Genomic DNA, 19,179 nt, shown 5'->3' with positions numbered 1-19,179 from the left:
TTCACTGCATAGCTCCTTTTCCAACCACCCCTCCAACTTGACAGCCCACTGTACCTATCCCCCCCCCCAAAAAAAACATCGGCGAACGAAACTGCGGCAGCTACAACCACTGCACGACGAGTACGCGGTTATTACAGCTGACAATGATGATGATGACCTACCCCCAAACAAATCATCGGTGAACCAAACTGTGGCAGCTACAACCACTATACGACGGATTGAAGGCTTGACCCCCGTATTTATGAATTATTGGTCCAGCCGTTTTATAGGCTGGCGGTGTTTTGCTACTTTTGAAGGTGAATAGATACGAATATCACCGAAACGGAAGTCCGTAGTGTTAGCTTTTGGACTAATGGGATTAAAATACTCTATTGCAGGCAGATGAGTTACAAGTGGTAACCTTTCCGAAGAGTGTTGAAATGAGAAAACCTATGTGAGCTTTTGTTCTCCTCGTTGCTGTTACTGCATGGTCATAAGCTATAAACACATTCAAGGACATCAGTAATTTTCTGTCACCACAGTCCCCTTATTGTATGCGCACACATCGGTTTGTTTCTGAGCAACCATCATAGTAGGTTCAGTGCTGTTCGGCAGCTGAGGGAAACACAACAGTCCATAGCTACTCACAAACGTAGCAATAAACAAACAAATATGAACAGACAGACTCATATCAAGGATTTTGTGCCGGGTTGGAGAGGATAGGACTTGTTTTCCACATTCCTACTTGAATGGGTGAATGAACAGCTGAATGAGATGACAAGCCAATCAGATGCGGTCGTCGATCGGATCAATACGACCAGTTTGAAATACAATAGGACGATAGCCGAGGGCGCCTATTCCGTTACCTATCGTAACACTACTTTTGTTATTAACCTAGAAGAAGCATGGAATTTATCGGCCATAGCCCTACAACATGTTATTTAACATCAACACGACGAGAGCCGGTAGTTTCCAAACTCCCCTGTGCAACCACTCTGCCAAAACTGGCCAAAGAACCTTCGTTCACGTGCCCCTCACCATATCCGCACAAGCGTACGCTGACCACTGTGGGTTTCCGTCCGGCTACCTATTATTCCTCTGCGAAAGCCAATCCTCGTTACCCACTGTCGCACTCACAAGTGGATAGTTCCGCGCCGGAAACTCAGCTCAGTGAGTTATGCGGGATCCGTGTGCCGTCTGTTTATTCGGCGGCCAGAAATGCACTGTACACACGATACACACCAAGAGACTGGTTTGCTAACTACCAACGCTTGCTGCAGTCCAATGACCGGGGTCAGAAGGATTCCGAATGTCTTCGGTACGATTCCGAACGCCTGATGGATGAGACAAACGAGCGTACAAAGCACAACCAGAACGAATCGAGCCGGCAACTAGGTGACCGCCTATCAGACATCGCATTTTGGCAGAACGAGCTCACCGATGAATTGGACAAGATGGTGAAAGAAATCACTGATCTAATTCGTGCCAAACGCGTGGCAGAAAAGCTGTTAGCTGAAGTGGAGAATCAGCTACACATTGCCCAAGAATGCCTCTATCAGAGAGAAAAGCGACAATGTGTGGACTTAGTGCACGACGATGTGGAAAAGGCGTTGCTGGCCGTGAGTCGATATCCTAGTTTCTTAATCAATTTTCTGATTGATTTATTACAGAAAGTCAAACAACTGGTACTATGAGACCATTATTGTGGGACACTGTAGTCAAACTAAAGAGCTTCACAAGAAGCGATGTTTGTCACACTGACCAGATCAATTAATCATACGGAACGGCGTTCTAATTAGAAAAAGCCGGAAGACGAAAGCACAGCTTTGAACAATCTTTCCATGCTGACGAGTGTTAGTCTTTTGGATCCACACTGCTGAGATTGCTTATACTGCAACAATAGTTGACAGAACAATAGAAATATTGCGTGACCTACAGCCAGGCTAGAATGCAAACCAGTGTTTATGATTGCCAAATCAATGCGAAAACGAACTATGAAAATCCATAATCTTAACTTATAGACAAGTTGCTGTGTTGGTACTGAGTAGAATGCAAGCACCATCCTGATGGGAAAAAAGTAGGTGAACTTGTTAGTGCACTTCCCGAAAAAGGAAATTCGGTTTAGGGGTTTAGTACCGACAAGGTATTACCCGGCTTCGACCCAGAATCCGGCTCGCGAGGCCGCAATGGACACTTCTCTTTCGACTTTGTCTATCTGATCCGTTCACTCACAATTAGACATTTTCAAATGACCTAGATTCAGAGATTGTTCTTAAGTAACAGTTTGCTAAAAGTATCTGAATTCATTGATTTGTTGCAGCTAAGGTAATTCCAGTGAGAGTTCTATCACGAAGACTAAGTGGAAGCAAGAAATCACTTTCAACAGCCTCCTGAGGACATCGAGCTACACTCGATCCCTCATGAGGTCTTTTTATTAAAGGATGTGGTACCAACTGATGGCGAAAACGCGCCTGCTCAGCTAGATCAACATAAAATTGTGAAGGTGTTAGCTATCAGATATGTGTTAATCAGGCTTGGAGTTGAGAATTAATATATAGCGTGATTCAATATCAACAATCCTCAAATGGTATAGAAAAGCCGTTTGTCGACTGTTGAACACATCTGAATCAGCTTTGTATATTGAATTTCACGATTCAATGCTCTTCTATCGATAAGTCGTCAGTTTTTTTCAACATGATACTCCGATGCTGTTTATTGAATGAAAAACCACTATGTTTAAAAAATTGTCTTCTAACCATCGTATGATAGAGTTCAGTTGTCATGGTTGTAGAGTAACTGAGGCCGACATCTATTCACCGATTGCACATCATTCCGTCTTTTGATGTTAAATTAGTCGGCAGTAACCAAGTGAACGACAAGAACAATGCCATGGATACCATCGAACGCTCAGTACAGGCTTTACTCCATTATTTAGTATTATACTGGGGGGTCCTCAGTCCGTGGGGTTGACTACCTTAAAATGAAAAACAAATTTCTACTCTGGTTGTGTAGCGAGTAGGTAACTGCCACATGACTTTTAGTTTGTGCAAAGTTGAGTAGGGGACGGTTCGCAATGTGAGGTCATCTGAACGGGGGTCGCCGTGCTACATGTAAGCCGATAAACACAGTTATCGATGAAAAACGTGCTGGTGTTTTGGCTCTTGTTTATACCTTGGTATTTAGCTGCATCGATATATACGGGGAAGCACTCAGCAACATGTAGACTTGGTTTACAGTGGCTAAAAGAATATCGCCAGTTTACAGAATCAACGTGATTTTTCTTCTCCCACTTTGTCTTCAACGTAACTGTCAAAAAAAATCGAACTCTCAATCAATTGGTGCAACTGAATATTGGCCCAATCTGTTGCTTTGACTAATATTCAGTTGAATGCGTTGCCTCGTATTTTGGCGGGAACGATAGTCAAGATCTTGAGGAGTTTTCAGCGGTTCGTCTTCATCCCGTTTTCGCGCAATTTACTTTTCCCGCAGAGTTTACTCGGAATACAAATCAGTTTTGCCCCGTTTGATAAAGGTCGAACATTTGTGCTCCATGGAGAAATAATTGTGAATTTCCGATAATATTCAGTCTAAGTGGACTTTTGGTGCATAGCCTAATTCCGTCGGTGTTCATGAAGGTCAAAAGTTCCAAGTACCCCAATTCATTAAAAAAGAGGTGCAAATTTTTTGCCCATACCCTATCCATTGCCTCTAGTAAAATGCCTTTCAAACATTGTGACGAAAAGGTGGTTATCGCCCGTCAGTCTCTGTCAATAGGTCAGCGTTTACCATAGGAATACCTTCATCTTCTGTCCCCAAAGCCACCCACAGTGACATCAATGACCTGTTTACGATCGATGGCTCTGAAAACAAGTATTAATATGAGTGCTTAGAAGAACCACCAGCAAACAACTTGAAAGCCTCAGTTTTCATGAAGGAAACGTTGTTGAGACTGTGGAAATCTGGGAACGGCTAGTCACGAGGCTGTTTTTCAAACGGTACCCTTTTGAGAGAGGTCAATTACCTGAAGACCCGGAGTCGCCCTTCTAGTCAAACACAGTGTATTTTTCCCTTCCACTGAAAGTCAACCAGTCCCCCTTCCTTCGGCGAGTTTTGCAAGAAGGCCTTTAAAGAGGTCGCATAATAGATGCACTGCAACAGAGAAATAAAGAAAACATCGACCAATGAAATTATAATCGGTAGATATGTTGCGATGCTAATATCATGCTGGTTTTAACCGATCACCGACTGTCTGATTCAGGGCGACCAGGCTGAAACATAATGGATCTGGCATCCGTTTCTGGATATCAGCGCTGAAACCAGTTTTCTAAGATCACATAGGATCTGTCGAGTAATGCTCGATCGATTTTATTTGTGGAACGAAAGTTTGGTGAATATAGCAGGAAAGACGATTATTACTGCATTATACTTTTGAAGAGGCCAATCTTTTGGATGTTAACCCCCTTCATTATCTACCATTGTGTTTGTGTCAAGTTGCTTGAGTCCCAGATCCAGGGAGAGCACACCACACGCTGAGTCATCGTCATTCATCCGTCCAACGTTATTCGCTGCCTATTTCCGGAATATCTTTCAATCTTTGCGTCTTGTCTAAACTAGCCTGCCATCACTCAGGCTATGGGCAAGTACGTATCTCACAGAGCAAATCGAATTCTTTAGATGGATTGTTCATGCTGACCGGGTGAACGGTAATGTGGCGATTGTGTTAACCCACCATCTCTCCAAAACAGCATTAAGGTCTTAGCGAATATACACTCATCTGCAAACTAGTTTGGTTCTTTCGAGGGACTCACCTGGAACCCAGCTGAATCTCTCGTTTATGATGTTCTCAGGCAACTGAATGTGCTGCACCAGGCCGCCTCATGTTTCAGTCGCTACGATATTTGAAATATCGCGATACATGGGAATGTGCCCAACATGTAAGCCCCTAGAAGGGCGAAACCGGTCGTGGGCTGTGGATGGGTTTTCAGCAACTTATGAGTAGTACATTACACATAGCATTAAGGTCTTTTAAAGGATAGTCGGGTGGTTAACATTCTGCTTTGGTACGGAAACTCACGGTGAGTGTGATTGTCTCCGATCTGTTTGCTAGTTGTTTGATTTGTCGTCATCCTGATCCAATCTGGGTGTCTAATTTTAACGTAGTTTTCTCTTAAGGTGACAGTCAAGAACTAGACGGGGGATTTTGCATGAAAGGTATTACTTACTGCACAAAATAACAGAAATGGCGGGCCCGATTGGCAAACATCTCCAGTAAATGCTTCGAGATAGTGTCGCTTTTGAGAGCACTTTGGAATCCTACTTAATCTACTCGCATCGAATTTACGGAATACATGTATTTCACGACATCTGAGACAGTGAGGTGTCCTTTTTAAGTCTCGGAAGAGCTTTACCCAGGTGAGTGAGGAGAAGTCAAAACTACATTCGATTCATTTACAAAATATCTTATTTTCTGCACAAGCGAGAAAGAACAAAACCGACCTGTAGCAACAAAGTTCCCCAACACCTGAAAGTGAACCCATTTTTAAACCGTACTTTTCCTGTCTCCAGAGATAAAGGCTATCCATCTACTAGTGAAACAGTGATTTGGGTGTTATATCGTCGTGTGTGACACTGAGCCTATTGACTTCACCGGGAAATTTACGAGAACTTGGCTTTTCAAACTCAAACGAGTTGATTAGTGCACAAAAAAGTGGATCAGTTTCAGGGCCACTGGTATTTTGCTGTCGTACACAAAACTATGCTCAGATTCGCTTCCTGTACCTGCCACAATAGCCGGCGTTCTGCAGTGCTCTGAAAGCCGGCCGCTTTCAAAATTAGCGCACCAACACGTATCACCATAGTAACATCTGGTCGAAATGTTGATTCTTTTATAAGCCCTTTACCTTGACAACCGGATCAAACACTTTAAAGTTCTTTCGTTCCGATCTCTGCAGCAGTCATCCGTATCGCAAAAGCTATGAAAGTTGATTACTTTTGCAATGAATATTGATAAAGGATCAATGAACTTCTCATCAAAATTTAACGGTTTAAGATAAGGCTTTCCTTATGAGGGATTGAAGCCAAATGCTCTGGTGAGTAATTTGCTAGATCTTTTTTCATAGGCTAATTTCGTGAGTTAGGTGTGGTAAATATTCACTACCTACAATAGTAGAATTTGATTCGAGGGAAACCTTGATGTGGAAATATTGCCTGGTTGGTTGTATCATGTATCAACCAGCGACAAGTAATCTACTGAGAAAGGAAAAAATCCCACAAGCAGCGTTCTCAAGGTCAGGTTCCATCCCGACTACCTGACCAGATGTTGAAGCTACTGGCTCCTTAGACCTTAGCCCAACTTACTGTTTTCGTATCAATTCGCGGTATTGTGGGTTGTTGAAATACTTATGATACAACACTGGTTAATAGTATGATAAGATTTTGTGTTTTTTTTTATCAAGGTTTTATTTATCAGATGGAAACAGACTATGCTGACGAACAGAATGACATTGCTCTGATGTTGCTCCCTTGTTGATCATAAGTTGCGTGTATTTCACAAACGTATGCGTAATTTCGATCTCGAAGGCAGTTCGACTAGGAGTGGCTGAGTAAGCTCGACCCGTGCTACCAACGAAACGTAAACTTTTCAAGTGGGGGAAACCCGATAAGTCATATGAACCCCATTTGGGGGGTCTCCCTGTGGAGAACCAGTCAAATGTGACTAGGTGATGTTGATTACTCGGATGGGATATGATTGGCGCGACCTCTTGTGGAATGGTCCGTTACTCACACCGCTGATGGACCCCTTATGGCCGAATGGCATAGTGTCTCACTACTAACTGGCAGGTTACTGGTCTGAATCTACCTAGAGATTTTCAGGTGCCTGCTGCTGCTGATTCCCCACAAGATTGAAAAAGCCGCTTTTGTTTTTTTTTAGCACAAACTGACTTCACCTACAAGACACAAATTAAACTGAAATCGCGAAACCTCTTGATATTACCGACAAAATACAAGATAAAACGCTGTCAACGCAATTTCACACTCATAACGTGTGGTATCCCCGGTCTAGTAGAACGATGGTCACACAGACTCGTAGATCTCTCATTCTTGTGACATTCTGCTTCGTGGCATTCTGTAGAGAATACTCCACGTTCAATTCGTTAGAGACACTGACTGATTTGCGGAAGGCAGTGACAAGCTTTGCGCGAAAACAGCAGTACGATCTTTGGGGACAGATTAATTATTCAGCTAATCTCCTGCTGCATATCCAGAGACCCACACCTTCAAATAACTGACTCGCAACCCATGCACACATTAGGTTGGACGGAAACCTTTGACAAACGCTAATCTGTACGTTCATTTTTGTTTTGAGGAACGATCTACTGCATATAACAAGGTGTCATTCGACACTTATTCACACTGAACTTGTTGAACTAACTGTTGGAGAGAGGCAGGGAAACGCCAATTCATTTTGATGGACTGCATTTTACCCAAACTTTGGTCCGCAACACAGTACGTAACCTCGACAGAGAATGCTTGTTTGTCAATCTCTGTGTAGGTCGGAACAGGTGCTAGTTCAGATTCCTTTTGTTGAGATTGAATTTTTGAGTAGAACTGATCGAGTCCCTGCGGTTATACCACAGGTAGTTCAATTCTTTCCCATATTTTTCGGAAAACAAACAATTCCTGGGAGCTGAATTCTCCAACCATCTTTCCAACTAGGCATCTTGTTGGGAGGGACAATATTTCTCAGTCTGATAGAAATAAAAAAGATGCAGCAGTGTCTGAAGACAGGAACGCCTCCTCAGTTGCCTAAATTTTGGCCATCTTCTAGAAGTATCATCTGTGCTAGGAAGACTGTTGATATGGAGCAAACAACCAAGGTAATTCTTATCCTCATCGTATTCGAGTTAACAGGAATCCCTCACAGAGGTTCCAGTCCTAGATGCACGCGTCGTTACCATTTTACAGAAAGGTCGAAACAAATAAATTCCTTTTTATTTGGTTGGATGCTTCCCCACACTCAGTGTGGGGAAAGTGATTCAAACATCCTTGAACATTTAGATCTCCACCAATTCCATGGATGCCAACTCCAAGGTCATCTTGAAGTGTATTTTCTAGCCCGGTAGATAATGGAATAAGCGATAACAATAACTAGTGGGGCGCACTGGTTTTCAAATTGAGTCTGTTTCAACGGCTAAATCCTTTCGCTTATGGTATTCAGCAATCGTATAGCTAGTACTACAATATACCAGTAATGGTTTACTTCGATCTGTTCTTAACTCAGACGACCTTTGATGTGTAGTTTCTGTATCTATTTGTGTTATATCTGCTGATTCGTCAATATGTGATATCTGCTGCTAACCCGCTCCAGTGCCTAATGCCGGAGAAAAAAGACTCACAGAAGGGAACACAACCGCTATATTCCGAACAAACGAGTGCGAGAGCAAACGTTACAACGGTGCCACGCTATTTAAAAGGGACTTTCTGACATTGATCCAGGCTGTTTGATAGGCGTTAATGAACACCCATCAACATCGATCGTGCCTCTATGAAAAGCCCGAACGCTGATCACATTCGGTCGTGCTTCTGTAGCGTGCAAGAACACTCATCAGGTTTTGCTGAATTGATTGAATGATTGAATAACCTGGATGCTTGCCGGCTTTCCTGTTGAGTTTTTGGTGGAGCAGTGGGTTCCGGGCGTTCTGAGGTTGCTTTCAGGAATCTGACCTTCCTGATAATTTGTATAGCTATTTGTAGGGTTAAAATTGTTTTTTTAGAATTCTCATACACGATCATGATAAGTTCACAGCAACTGAGTGAGTATATTTTTCGGTTACCTACGTTTACTTATTTCTCACGGGAGTTAACATGAGACCGTTCGGCTCATTACTATTATTCCTACATTCAGATGAAATGAAAATCCAACTTCACAGAAAATAATACTCTCTATTTGGCTCAGATACATATATTTCACGGAATACCAACCATCTACTATTTGCTAGTTTCTGTTACGGTACGTGCTTGTGGCGAAGCAAAATGTCTGGTCCTAAATGTCAATGGGTTGCTATGTCCGAGATTCTGCAACCAACGATTTCGGTCAGTTAAAACACTGGCTGTGAAAGCGCAGTGAGTTTTGGCAGTGTTATCGGATTGGTCCAGCACGGTGCATCCCATTTTTAAAAGGCGACTTTGTGTGCAACAAAAACACGTCTTCGCAGCATTCGACAGGAGGGGAGCACTTTTTACTGGAGTAATAGGCTGAATCTTGTTCACTCAGTCTAAATGAATCTATGGATGTTTTTCTTGGACAGGATTGCTGTTCCTTTGAGTAGTTTGCTACTGGACTTGTTCCTCCAGGGCTCCTGCTTTATGGACACAATGGAGCCTGAGAAAGCTCATTGGTTAAAGCGTGAAATTACCAACCGGAATGTTGGTGGTTAGCCAACTCTGGCATCCCACCTGTTCCTGTCTGGGTTTGGGCAGCTCGGCAGTACCGCAGCCGTCATACTTCCTTCGGGTAACATGGCGTCTAATCACCGAAACAGTGTTGCAGTTGAACGATTTTTCATTATTTATTAATAATGCACCATCAGCGAATCTGAGCTATATTGTGTACGTGACCAGCCCTTCGCAGTTAGCTCTCTCTAGACAGAACACGCACGGAACCTACCAATATCACTTTGTCGGGCAGAGACCCCCCTTTAGAGAGCTGTCACCATTTTGTCACCTAGATTTTCCTAATACCCACGCGCCTTATTGACAAGGTTTGAGTGGCTTCACCCATGGAACTAATTGATCGAATCCACTTGAGTGCGTTTCACAAGAAGTGACGCTGAATACTAGGATAGTCTCTAAGTTCCCTTCGGTTAACTCTGATTCATCTTGGCCGACAGCACTCTCACACAACCCATCATCATCTTATCTAAGATAAAGTGATGAAGTCTCACTAAATGTTGTTTACTAAACCAACAGTCTGCTAATGATAAGACACCTTAATTATTTTGTCGATGCCCTTATCATCCCGCTGCGTGCATAGCACTGAGGATACAGGCATGATCATTCTAAAGTCATACTTTGGAATCACTGCTTGATGCACTGCTGGTCGTCGGCTGATTGTTACTCACTATCAGGTTGCTTAGCCGCCATAGCATTTTTTGATGACCAGACCCAGCTGAAATGAATTCTTAGTTGCAGTTTGTTATTTGACTCTGGCCACCGAATGACGTGACATCAGTCGATAAGGCTCGATTATTCACGCAACTCAGGACCCAGCAAAACTGAGTCCCACACAAACGGTCTTTTAATTCAGTGGTCATTGCGGAGGCAGACCCATAGCAGTTGTGTCCAGTAAATAGTTAAAATGTGGTTGAATACTTTGGGTGACAAAAAACCCCATAGGATACATTGCTGGTATAATCTCATTGCTTCTAAGGCTTTCTTTGTAGCGAGTGTTTTCCCCAGAAGAGATTCAGCGGTCGGACAACCGGAATAAGAGAAATTCATCCTCCCATCAAAGGTATAGCCAGACCGTGAACAATTCACTTAGGACCTTTTAGAAGGGTGTAGATGGGTCGGGAATGGGATCCTGTGGTAATCCGCTTCAGTATGATTTTCCCAAAGCTTCATGCCATTGACGATTTTTTTTACATCTGCGGGATTTCAGTTGGTATGAAACTTAAATTCCGACCAGCTGCTGTTTTTTGCTACCTCGAGCTAGAATGAGAGTGCTGAATGGCCGGTCACTTCAAAGCCCCTTCTTTGTATTCTTCTGTTGCTTGTGGCCTTGAACTATGACGACTGCGAGTGTAAAGAGCAAGTGTACAATAAGCACAAACAAAAGCTGACCGTGACCATCCCAGAGAATGTCACACTGGTGTTTTCCATAAAAATCGTGCTACTTACCTGTTGAATAGTAGTCACAAGTAAAATAACATAATGCATTCGAACGTCTCCTAACGTCCAACAACTATGGTCACAGGAATAGCGTGAAGCCAGTATAGAATTCTTCCACTCAACAACTCCTTTAGTAATGATGCTCTCCAAAATGCATCCGAAATTGCCATCCTCGCTTTTCTACGATTCACTGCTGGAATCACCCCAGGAATACTACCCTTTATTGATCGGATCTGCATTTTTAGCTTGTAAAATTGGCGATCTCCATGTCAAGACACCCGACGTCAGTGACAGAGTTTGTTGTGTACTGCTTATCCATATAAGTAATAAAAATGAGCCTTCAGCTCTGACACCCTTTTGATGCCTATCTGTCATGCTACTCAAAGAAATCACGAGGTCCTAGATGGTACCAGCTTTCCCGCTGTGAGAAAAATATTTGCTTGGATTCTGGTGAAAGAAAGAAGGCCTTCGCTGTGGAGTTATTTATTAGAAAATGCCAACTGACCAATTACAGACTATTGGACAGCGAAGTATCTCATTTAGAAAAACTGGACATCCATCTTCTCTTGAACACGTCTTCCTGAACTTTCCTGGGTATTCATTGAGTGTTACTCAGATCCAAACAAATGCTACAAGGCGACCCCACAAAGTCCGCAACAGATCTCTCTTTTCAAGAGACGCAAAGTGAAAATGCAAGAAGAAGACATACTACTCGCTTGCCTCCCCATCGGTAGTATCACCGTTACACCAGGAACTCGGATGTGGGGTCAGGCAGCAAGTTGACGTGGTCGCAACGCAATGTGGTGAACAAAGTATGTGGAGATCTTTCACTTAGTTTGTGCGCTATATGAGACCAGACCGCACTGCAAATAAAATAGGGAATCAAAACAAGAATTCGGATGCCAGGAAAAGTCAGTTCAAAAGCAACCTTTTCAACAGATAAAAGACTACCCCACGATGGGGATGGATGTCACGGATAGCAATTTCGTATAACTGCCCCTGTGACGCATCCCGGTAAAAGCTTCGTAGGTAGGTTTTAGAAAGATAAGTATCTTATCTTCATGCAAATCAGTTGAGTTATTCGGAACCTCTTCGTATATTGCATGGTTTCATGCGTGTGACTCTCGAAGTGCATGGAGTCCTAATCACATGATCACTACTTTTGGATTATCTAAGTATGTCGTACTAAAGGAGATCTAGCCAGATGTCTGCGTCTACTGTTATCGTTTGTGTCACTTGTATCAGCATATTGTTTCTGAAACAACTGCGACCTGAATGAATACCGCATTACGGGGAATGGGGCACACCTTATTTTTCTCACAGTAATCCTTCACTCCTCAGACACCGATGGATTCCTTAGCTTCATACAACACAACGTGGATTTCGGTGTACTGAAGCAATTAATTCGTATATACATGTATATAACTATTCCTAATTTCTTCAGTTCTTTCCGGTTTTCAATGGCACAGCTTTTAAATTACTAGTTTACAGCAGTACACCGTGCAGCTACATTTTTCTGTAAATTGAACGCAGTCGAACCGTTTGATTGACCTTTCCGTGTCAAAATGGGACAGTGTCTGTTCTCTAACCGGAAAGAACAAGGCAATAACAGGCCTAAGCAAGTTGTTTCTGAGTCCGCAAGTACAGATTGATTCCTTCTGCCCACTTTGTACAGCAGAGATCCGCTTCATAGATTGCCAACTTATTGAAATCACTACTTGTGTGAGGGTTTCTTATAAAGAGGTTACCTGTACTTGTTTCATGCAGCTTGTGCAAGTGAGTGCAGATCAGATTCAGTGATGCCTAGTTACATTGTGTAGAAAGTATAATCTAAAAGGGTGAACATCCTAAAGGATGATCATCAAATTTTGATGTCGTAGGAGATGCTACATAAGGGGTAATTTCATGTTGCCTAATTGGGTTTTCAACTACTCGAATTCCTGCACCGTACCTAATTCGATTTTTTGACATCACCTTCCTCCGAGAAGAGACATCACATGCTGTGCGGTTATGTGTTGGGGGACTACTGAACTCAAACAATATCGTTCCCCTATAAACGGTGATGGTTAGAGAGCTACACACAATGGTACCTTATTGCTTTAAGGACTGAAATTTGCCATGATCCGTTGGTTTACAGAGATTATGATTTATGATGTTCCCAAACTTTATCAACTTTTGTTCCATAAAGTCCATTACTCAGGGTTTTCGGGCGCCCAGATCAGTTTCGCGCGGTGTAGCGATGACCCTCAATCAGTTTAGAGGTACCCGTGACGATATAACGGAAACCAACGCGTTGGCCGTCCGAGAAAGCCCTCTATCAGGGGTTCGAAATGTCAGAGCATCGGAGTAAAGACGAAACCTTGGGGACTGCGCCTACCTGATGAGCCCCAAGAAGGGCGAAAACCGATCGTGGACTGTCGAAGAATTTTCAGCAATCTTATGAGTAGCGTATTACGAATATACAAGGAATATTACTGTCTTGAGGGATAATTTCTGCCAATTTCTCAAGAACGGATGAACGCAAATTCAAAGCGGTGATCTAGCAATGAGATGCCAGTTCCATTAAGGGCTCGTAAAAGTGTTCCACAGCAGCCATCGCCTGGTGTTTCAGTCCCACCAAAGAATGACCATCCCCCAAAAAATTCTGAATGAAAACGATCACCAGGGCTTTCTGTTCTTTTGTAGAAGGCTAATATTCTGCACCGTGCAAGTCGCACCCGGATACTTCGATGCTGACCCCTTGTGGAGGCTAGATAAAGAGCCCACCAGGCTCGGTGTTCATGGGGTAAAAATATGATATCCAGACGCAATAATCTTGGAGCTTAGGAATTCAGATTGAATAGTTTTAAATAATAACACTGCACAAAACGTACAGATCCCTGACACAGAACAATTTCACCCCATAATGAACTGTACTGGCTTCTAATGGTTTGGTTGTCCGAGTTTCAAAGTCCGATGGAGTAATGTGCATACACTTTGAAACATATGGAGAAACGGGGTACTTGACTTCTAGACCGAATCTGACTTGTGTGTCTCTTTGTTTTTGTGAACAAACTTTAGGTTGAATTTCAAACTTGTTCTAGGCCTGACCAGGCGCGAAAACGTTCACCTGTCCAGTGTCTCCACAGTTGCGATAGATGTTTCAGTGCTTGCATAGAAAATAGCTCTGTGTATTTACTCTGATCTTGCCAAATATGGATTGCTTGAGGTCATTTCGTTCTGCCCACATGTGGTGGAAGTTTGCCCTTGTGAGGTCACTTACGGTTAAACCATGTTCGCTCGAAAGAGTGCAGATAGTGAGTCTGCGGTTGTATTATAGCTAGGTTGTAGATATGTCCCGGAGCGAAGTGTTTCATCTCTCACTGACCTCGTACCTGCCATGCCACATAGACTTTGCGAACATTTTCGTGTCCTGAAGTGCACACTCAGACTTAGGTCATCTCGAAAATGAAGTTAAGCTACTTTGAAAATCCCAGAAGCACATACAGCCGTTTCAACCTGGTTGAGAACTACCAGCAGTGCGAGTTTCATGATGCTTTGGAGAAATTTCAAGCAGCGCTCTTCCGGTTAGTGTTCAGAAGTTATATCATTCGACACCTAGCGACCGATCAACAGTGTAAATCTGTAGCCGGTCGTCCTCCAATCACGCATTTCAGTTTGCGCCTTCTGGCGCTAACGGGCTCACTGGGTAGAGATTTATTGGATGAACGATCCACCAGACTTATAGAGGTTTCACCTTTCTGAATAGCTGCTCACTGCTGCGCTCTGCTTTACAGCAGCGCATTAATACTGCCATCTGGACTAGTGATGAAACCTTCACAATTACACTAATTGGCTCAACCAATAAATCAACGACAAGACTACTCATAGTTTATGAGTACCGTGGGTAAATAAAAATTTCACCTGAGGAATTTTTCTGTGGGACGCGATATCCGATGATATGTCACCCAACCGACACAGCATCGAGTATGAGGTTGCCGTTAGTATTGTGTCCGAACCTGGAATTCATCTTCTCATATTGATGGACACTCAGACGCAGTTAATTCTGTATTCTATCCTAAGAAACTTGCTTCAGAAGCTCGTTATCTCGAGAATTATCAAATCTTGTCACTTCTAAGATTCTGACCATATAAGTCATAGACGTTTAAGTTTGACGCCAATGTGTTTTTGGTGCTAACCGTGTCTCCAAAGTCACAATTCATTCACCTTGAGGGACTGAATCAAACTAAACACAAACAGTCTGCAAAAGCCGGATATGTCTAGAGTCTGAGATGCGGAATGAATGTATGGTCAGACGAGATTGATATCTACTCCGCAGCATCAGCTAACGGTGACCTTACGCGTCCTATTGCACACGATCATGAAATTCTGTGTCTTATACATTAGCCCAATGAACCATGAGACGGTATTTGTGTGATGCGCAATCGGTCAAATGACACTACCAACGTTCCGACATGGAAAGGTGTTTTTATGGAATGCCACTATTAATAGGGAGGGATAGTGCCGAAGTTGATATAAAAGGCACTTCTCGCCAATCTTAGGTGTACAAATCTCACACACCCCATAAAACCGGCGCTACGACAACGGAACGAGCACATGCAGAACAGGTATCGATGCGTTCGGCCAACCAAAGACCAGGTCGCGCTACACTTACACATGCAGCTAATCAGTGGTCCGAGGGCTAGACTACCCTCTGATTAAGTAGATTATGGACACTGAGTGAGGAATACATGTTTCTTTAACTCAATGCGGCTCCATCATCCAATCGAGCGCTTTCTCGAGGACTGAACACACTTTGAACGTGAGTATTGGGGAAGACAAGCGGTTAACTCGCTTTCCATTTCTTCATTAAACCATCGGTGTAATACCCAATCCACCTTGTAGTATGCACACTATGGAAGCACTAGGGGACAGTGGTTCTCCGAATGTAAGGATTAATGACAGTTTCTGTGGATGGCAAACCGAAATAAAGCTCATGAGCCGAAGCCCAGTAAACAATGTTGTACATCGCCAATACTTATACATAAACAAACCAAAACGGCAGACAAGTATATTACAAACGGAGCGAGATGGCCTAAGTGGTTAGAGCGCGAATTTAATGACCGGGAGGTCCGTGGTTCGAACCCGACCTCTGCTTCTCGATTTCTCCTATCTAGGTTTGGGCAACCTGGCAGTATCCCAGCCCTCGTGCTTCCTCCGAGTGGCATGGCAGCCAGACACCGGAGGGGTGCTAGAGCTGAGCGCACACTACAACCTATTTGGTCAGCTGTCTCACTGAAGCCTTCTATTTTTGTCGTATCTAACTGCTGTATCCGAGCCAGTTCATTGGTGTCGGAAAAAACACTTGCCAACAAGGAACACAACAGCTTTATTGCGAACAAGCGAGTGCCAAAGTAAAGAGAGTCCTCACGTTATCTAAAAGGCAATCAAGATGGTCTGATCGACGTTTGGCGAACACCAATTTTCACCGGCCTGACCATTCACCGTTGTCGGTCGTGCTTCTGTGGCACGTCTGAACACCCGTCGGCCGTTGCTGAATTCATTAACTCCTTGGAGATCCAATCGGAAGGTGGCTTCTATGGCCTGGATGCCTGACGGCTTCCCTACAATGGTTTGGGTGGATTTTGAGTGTCGCAGTAGGTTTAGAACATTTTGGGACAATTTTTATGAATCTGACTTTTCTGATAGTTTTTGACTTCAAACTGGACAGCTCTCCATTTCCTACAATGGTTTGGGTGGAGTTTGAGTGTCGCAGTAGGTCTCTAACATTTTGGAACTATTTTTATGAATCTGACTTTTCTGATGGTTTTTGACTTCAAACTGGACAGCTCTCCAGTGTGCATGCAAGCTTAACTAAATTTGTGAGTAGTTGCAAGTATCCTCCCAAAACTGCTCAGTCTAGTCCTCGAGTGAATTCACGAGATCAACCAACTATTCCCTATTAGAATCACATTCTGCTGTGGAGCTTCCCGGCGTCTGAGATCTCCCTGTTCAGAAAACAGTGGTGGATGGGGAACATGGTTGTGGCCACTCTAGAGCAGTGGTCGCTCCTTAGAGCGTTTTTGGCACTGGGTACTGTTTGGTATTTGACTATCGCTGCATTCGTCAGAATCGCTCACATAATCGAATGCTATCATGCATTAAGAAAGCTGAACTGCGTTGTACTCTGAAATCGGGTGATCTAAGAAAGGCATTATTCATTCTCACCAGCTTTTTCGACTTCTTACGAGTACTTTTGTGGTTTGGTATACTTCACTGAGAAAAACGATTGGTACCTATTTATATCGTCAGGAGTGTGCTGCCTAGCCATATCAAACTGCTGAGTGAATCCTACTGGGTTCTGTTCACCAATAAAGGCAGTGAAATATCTTGAAAAGTGACAGTTTCTGTTCCCAAGTTAATTATACGTAAAAATTTCGAATCCCATTTGCACGTAATAAGGCAGTACTGTTCATGCTTTCTGGTACTCCACTTTGTTTCCTCCGGAATCGCTGTAGTTGATTTTGGCAGAATAACAATGCGTCTTCTGAGAAACATCCAAGGCAGGTCACCATTTCGGCCACCTTAAACGCGATAACTTGGATGAAATTCTCCCGTTCACTGACGTTTGCTTTTTACTGTTTCTCACTCTACTTGTGGGGGACTAATAGTTAGCTATTTGTTTATGTACTCTCATAAGCTTCCTTTGCTCCGATTGGACTTTCTTCTACACTGTCGCATGTGCCATGCTTGCCTTCTATCACACAGAATCTAGTCATTGATAAACGAAACTGTGGCAGCCAGAACCACTGTACGACAAGTACGCGGTTCTTGCAGCTGAAAATGATGATCTACTCAGGATAGGTCGTTTGTAACAAAGGTACTCATTTAGTGTTAGTTCCGCCACGTGTATAAATGTATTCTTGATGTAGCCGTACTTACTGTAAGGTAACCAAGGTCACTGGTAAATGGAATGATGAACCATCAATTGTACAGCACAGAAAGTACCCAAAAGTCTGCTGTTCCTAATCGAAGTTGGCTTGGTAAGGATCTGCTTTGGATCTGATCGCAATTTCACTAATTACGAATAGTCAGCCAATTATTTGTGAATTTTTCTTTCTGACTAAAGTGGGTCTGACAATTATAAGTCATGCGCTCGTTGCCTTCCAGGCAACACTCGCGAGGTTGTTCCTCTTGGAGATCCATACGCTCGGACTCAATATAACTGAATCCCTTAGGTTATTGGAAATGCATTTAATGTTGATGTGAGAAGCAAGAAGCACTGATTGTGCTGTTTGGCGGGTGCGAGTTACTTGTAAAGTCAATCCGTTTAGGCGTCCAGAAGGAACTGCTTTATCCGTAATGCAATGACTTCTGTGGCTACCGTTCTGTTTACTACTCGGAGCAATTAGGTCAAAAACGTTCTGTCCTCATTGGGGAGGACAACATCATTGCTTGGCCTACTAAGGTTACATGGTTATCTAGCGAGGTATCTGTGTGTAGGCGCTGGCTAATACGATTCTGTTCGTGTGATTGTTGCCTGGGTGTAGCCTATGATTGTGACTGGCTAGCTGATCAGTTTTTCTATTGTTTTTTTATTAGTTGGTCGACGTCCAGATGATTTCTGACATTGAAGTCTGCGACTGGTGCCCAGGTGATCATTGTCCTGTCGGTGTTGTGATTACCAAATGAATCGCCACGGCTGATCATCGGTTCTGTTGCAGTTGTCCGTTTAGTTTGGCAATCCTTTGCCTCTAGCGGTGCGTAGCTTGGACTGATTTCAATGTCTGGGTTGGAGTGGGAGCAACACGCATCCAGAAACTCCCGTACTTACTTCATATTTCCTCGTTTAAATGTGTCCGTCTTGATCTGTTTGCGTAGAGAACAGCAGAAACGGATCATTTTTTGATAATGGCGTCATTTTTCATCGCTCATGTAAATAATTTTCGTCAGTACAGTTCGTTGTTCCTTGTGGTTCTATCAGTCTTATCCTGCCTTCTCATGATCGGTTTCCAGAAAGCCTCGGTTGCTTTTTTGAGCGACTAGGATTCTTCTGGTTGTAACTGGCCCCATGCATGAGTTCATATATATATATATATATATATCAGTTTGAGATGAATTACTGAGGATTAGCGTTGTTAATCTATTTTTGAATTCCCTTAGCTGGGATAAGTAGGTTAAACAGGATTCAAACGGCTTCAAAACTTCGTTTCAATGAGAATTATAATGTCTGCTGAGCTCTTTGTGAAGTTTGGTAAGTGGTCAGTTTCGTGGAATTTACGAGTGAACAAAATCATCCCTTGTGGAACAAAGTCCTAGATCCTCAAGATA

At 43.2% G+C, this 19,179-nt stretch overlaps 2 protein-coding genes across 2 annotated transcripts in view; one reads left to right on the top strand and one right to left on the bottom strand.

Moving 5' to 3' along the window:
- T265_02230 (hypothetical protein) overlaps window positions 1-19,179 on the bottom strand; it is a gene marked incomplete at both ends in the record, with an annotated part of 67,840 nt that overhangs the window by 4,301 nt on the left and 44,360 nt on the right. The window contains one exon of the mRNA XM_009166418.1: window positions 6,141-6,225. Coding sequence (XP_009164682.1) covers window positions 6,141-6,225 — 85 coding nt within the window. The remainder of the gene's footprint in view (window positions 1-6,140; window positions 6,226-19,179) is intronic.
- Window positions 824-19,179, top strand: part of T265_02229 (hypothetical protein) — a gene marked incomplete at both ends in the record, with an annotated part of 51,442 nt that continues 33,086 nt past the window's right edge. The window contains one exon of the mRNA XM_009166417.1: window positions 824-1,598. Coding sequence (XP_009164681.1) covers window positions 885-1,598 — 714 coding nt within the window. The remainder of the gene's footprint in view (window positions 1,599-19,179) is intronic.

Source organism: Opisthorchis viverrini, assembly GCF_000715545.1.
Source record: "Opisthorchis viverrini unplaced genomic scaffold opera_v5_27, whole genome shotgun sequence".
Lineage (NCBI taxonomy): Eukaryota > Metazoa > Platyhelminthes > Trematoda > Opisthorchiida > Opisthorchiidae > Opisthorchis > Opisthorchis viverrini.
The sequence above is the reverse complement of the archived record's forward strand: the minus strand, read 5'-3'. Positions and strand labels throughout refer to the sequence as shown.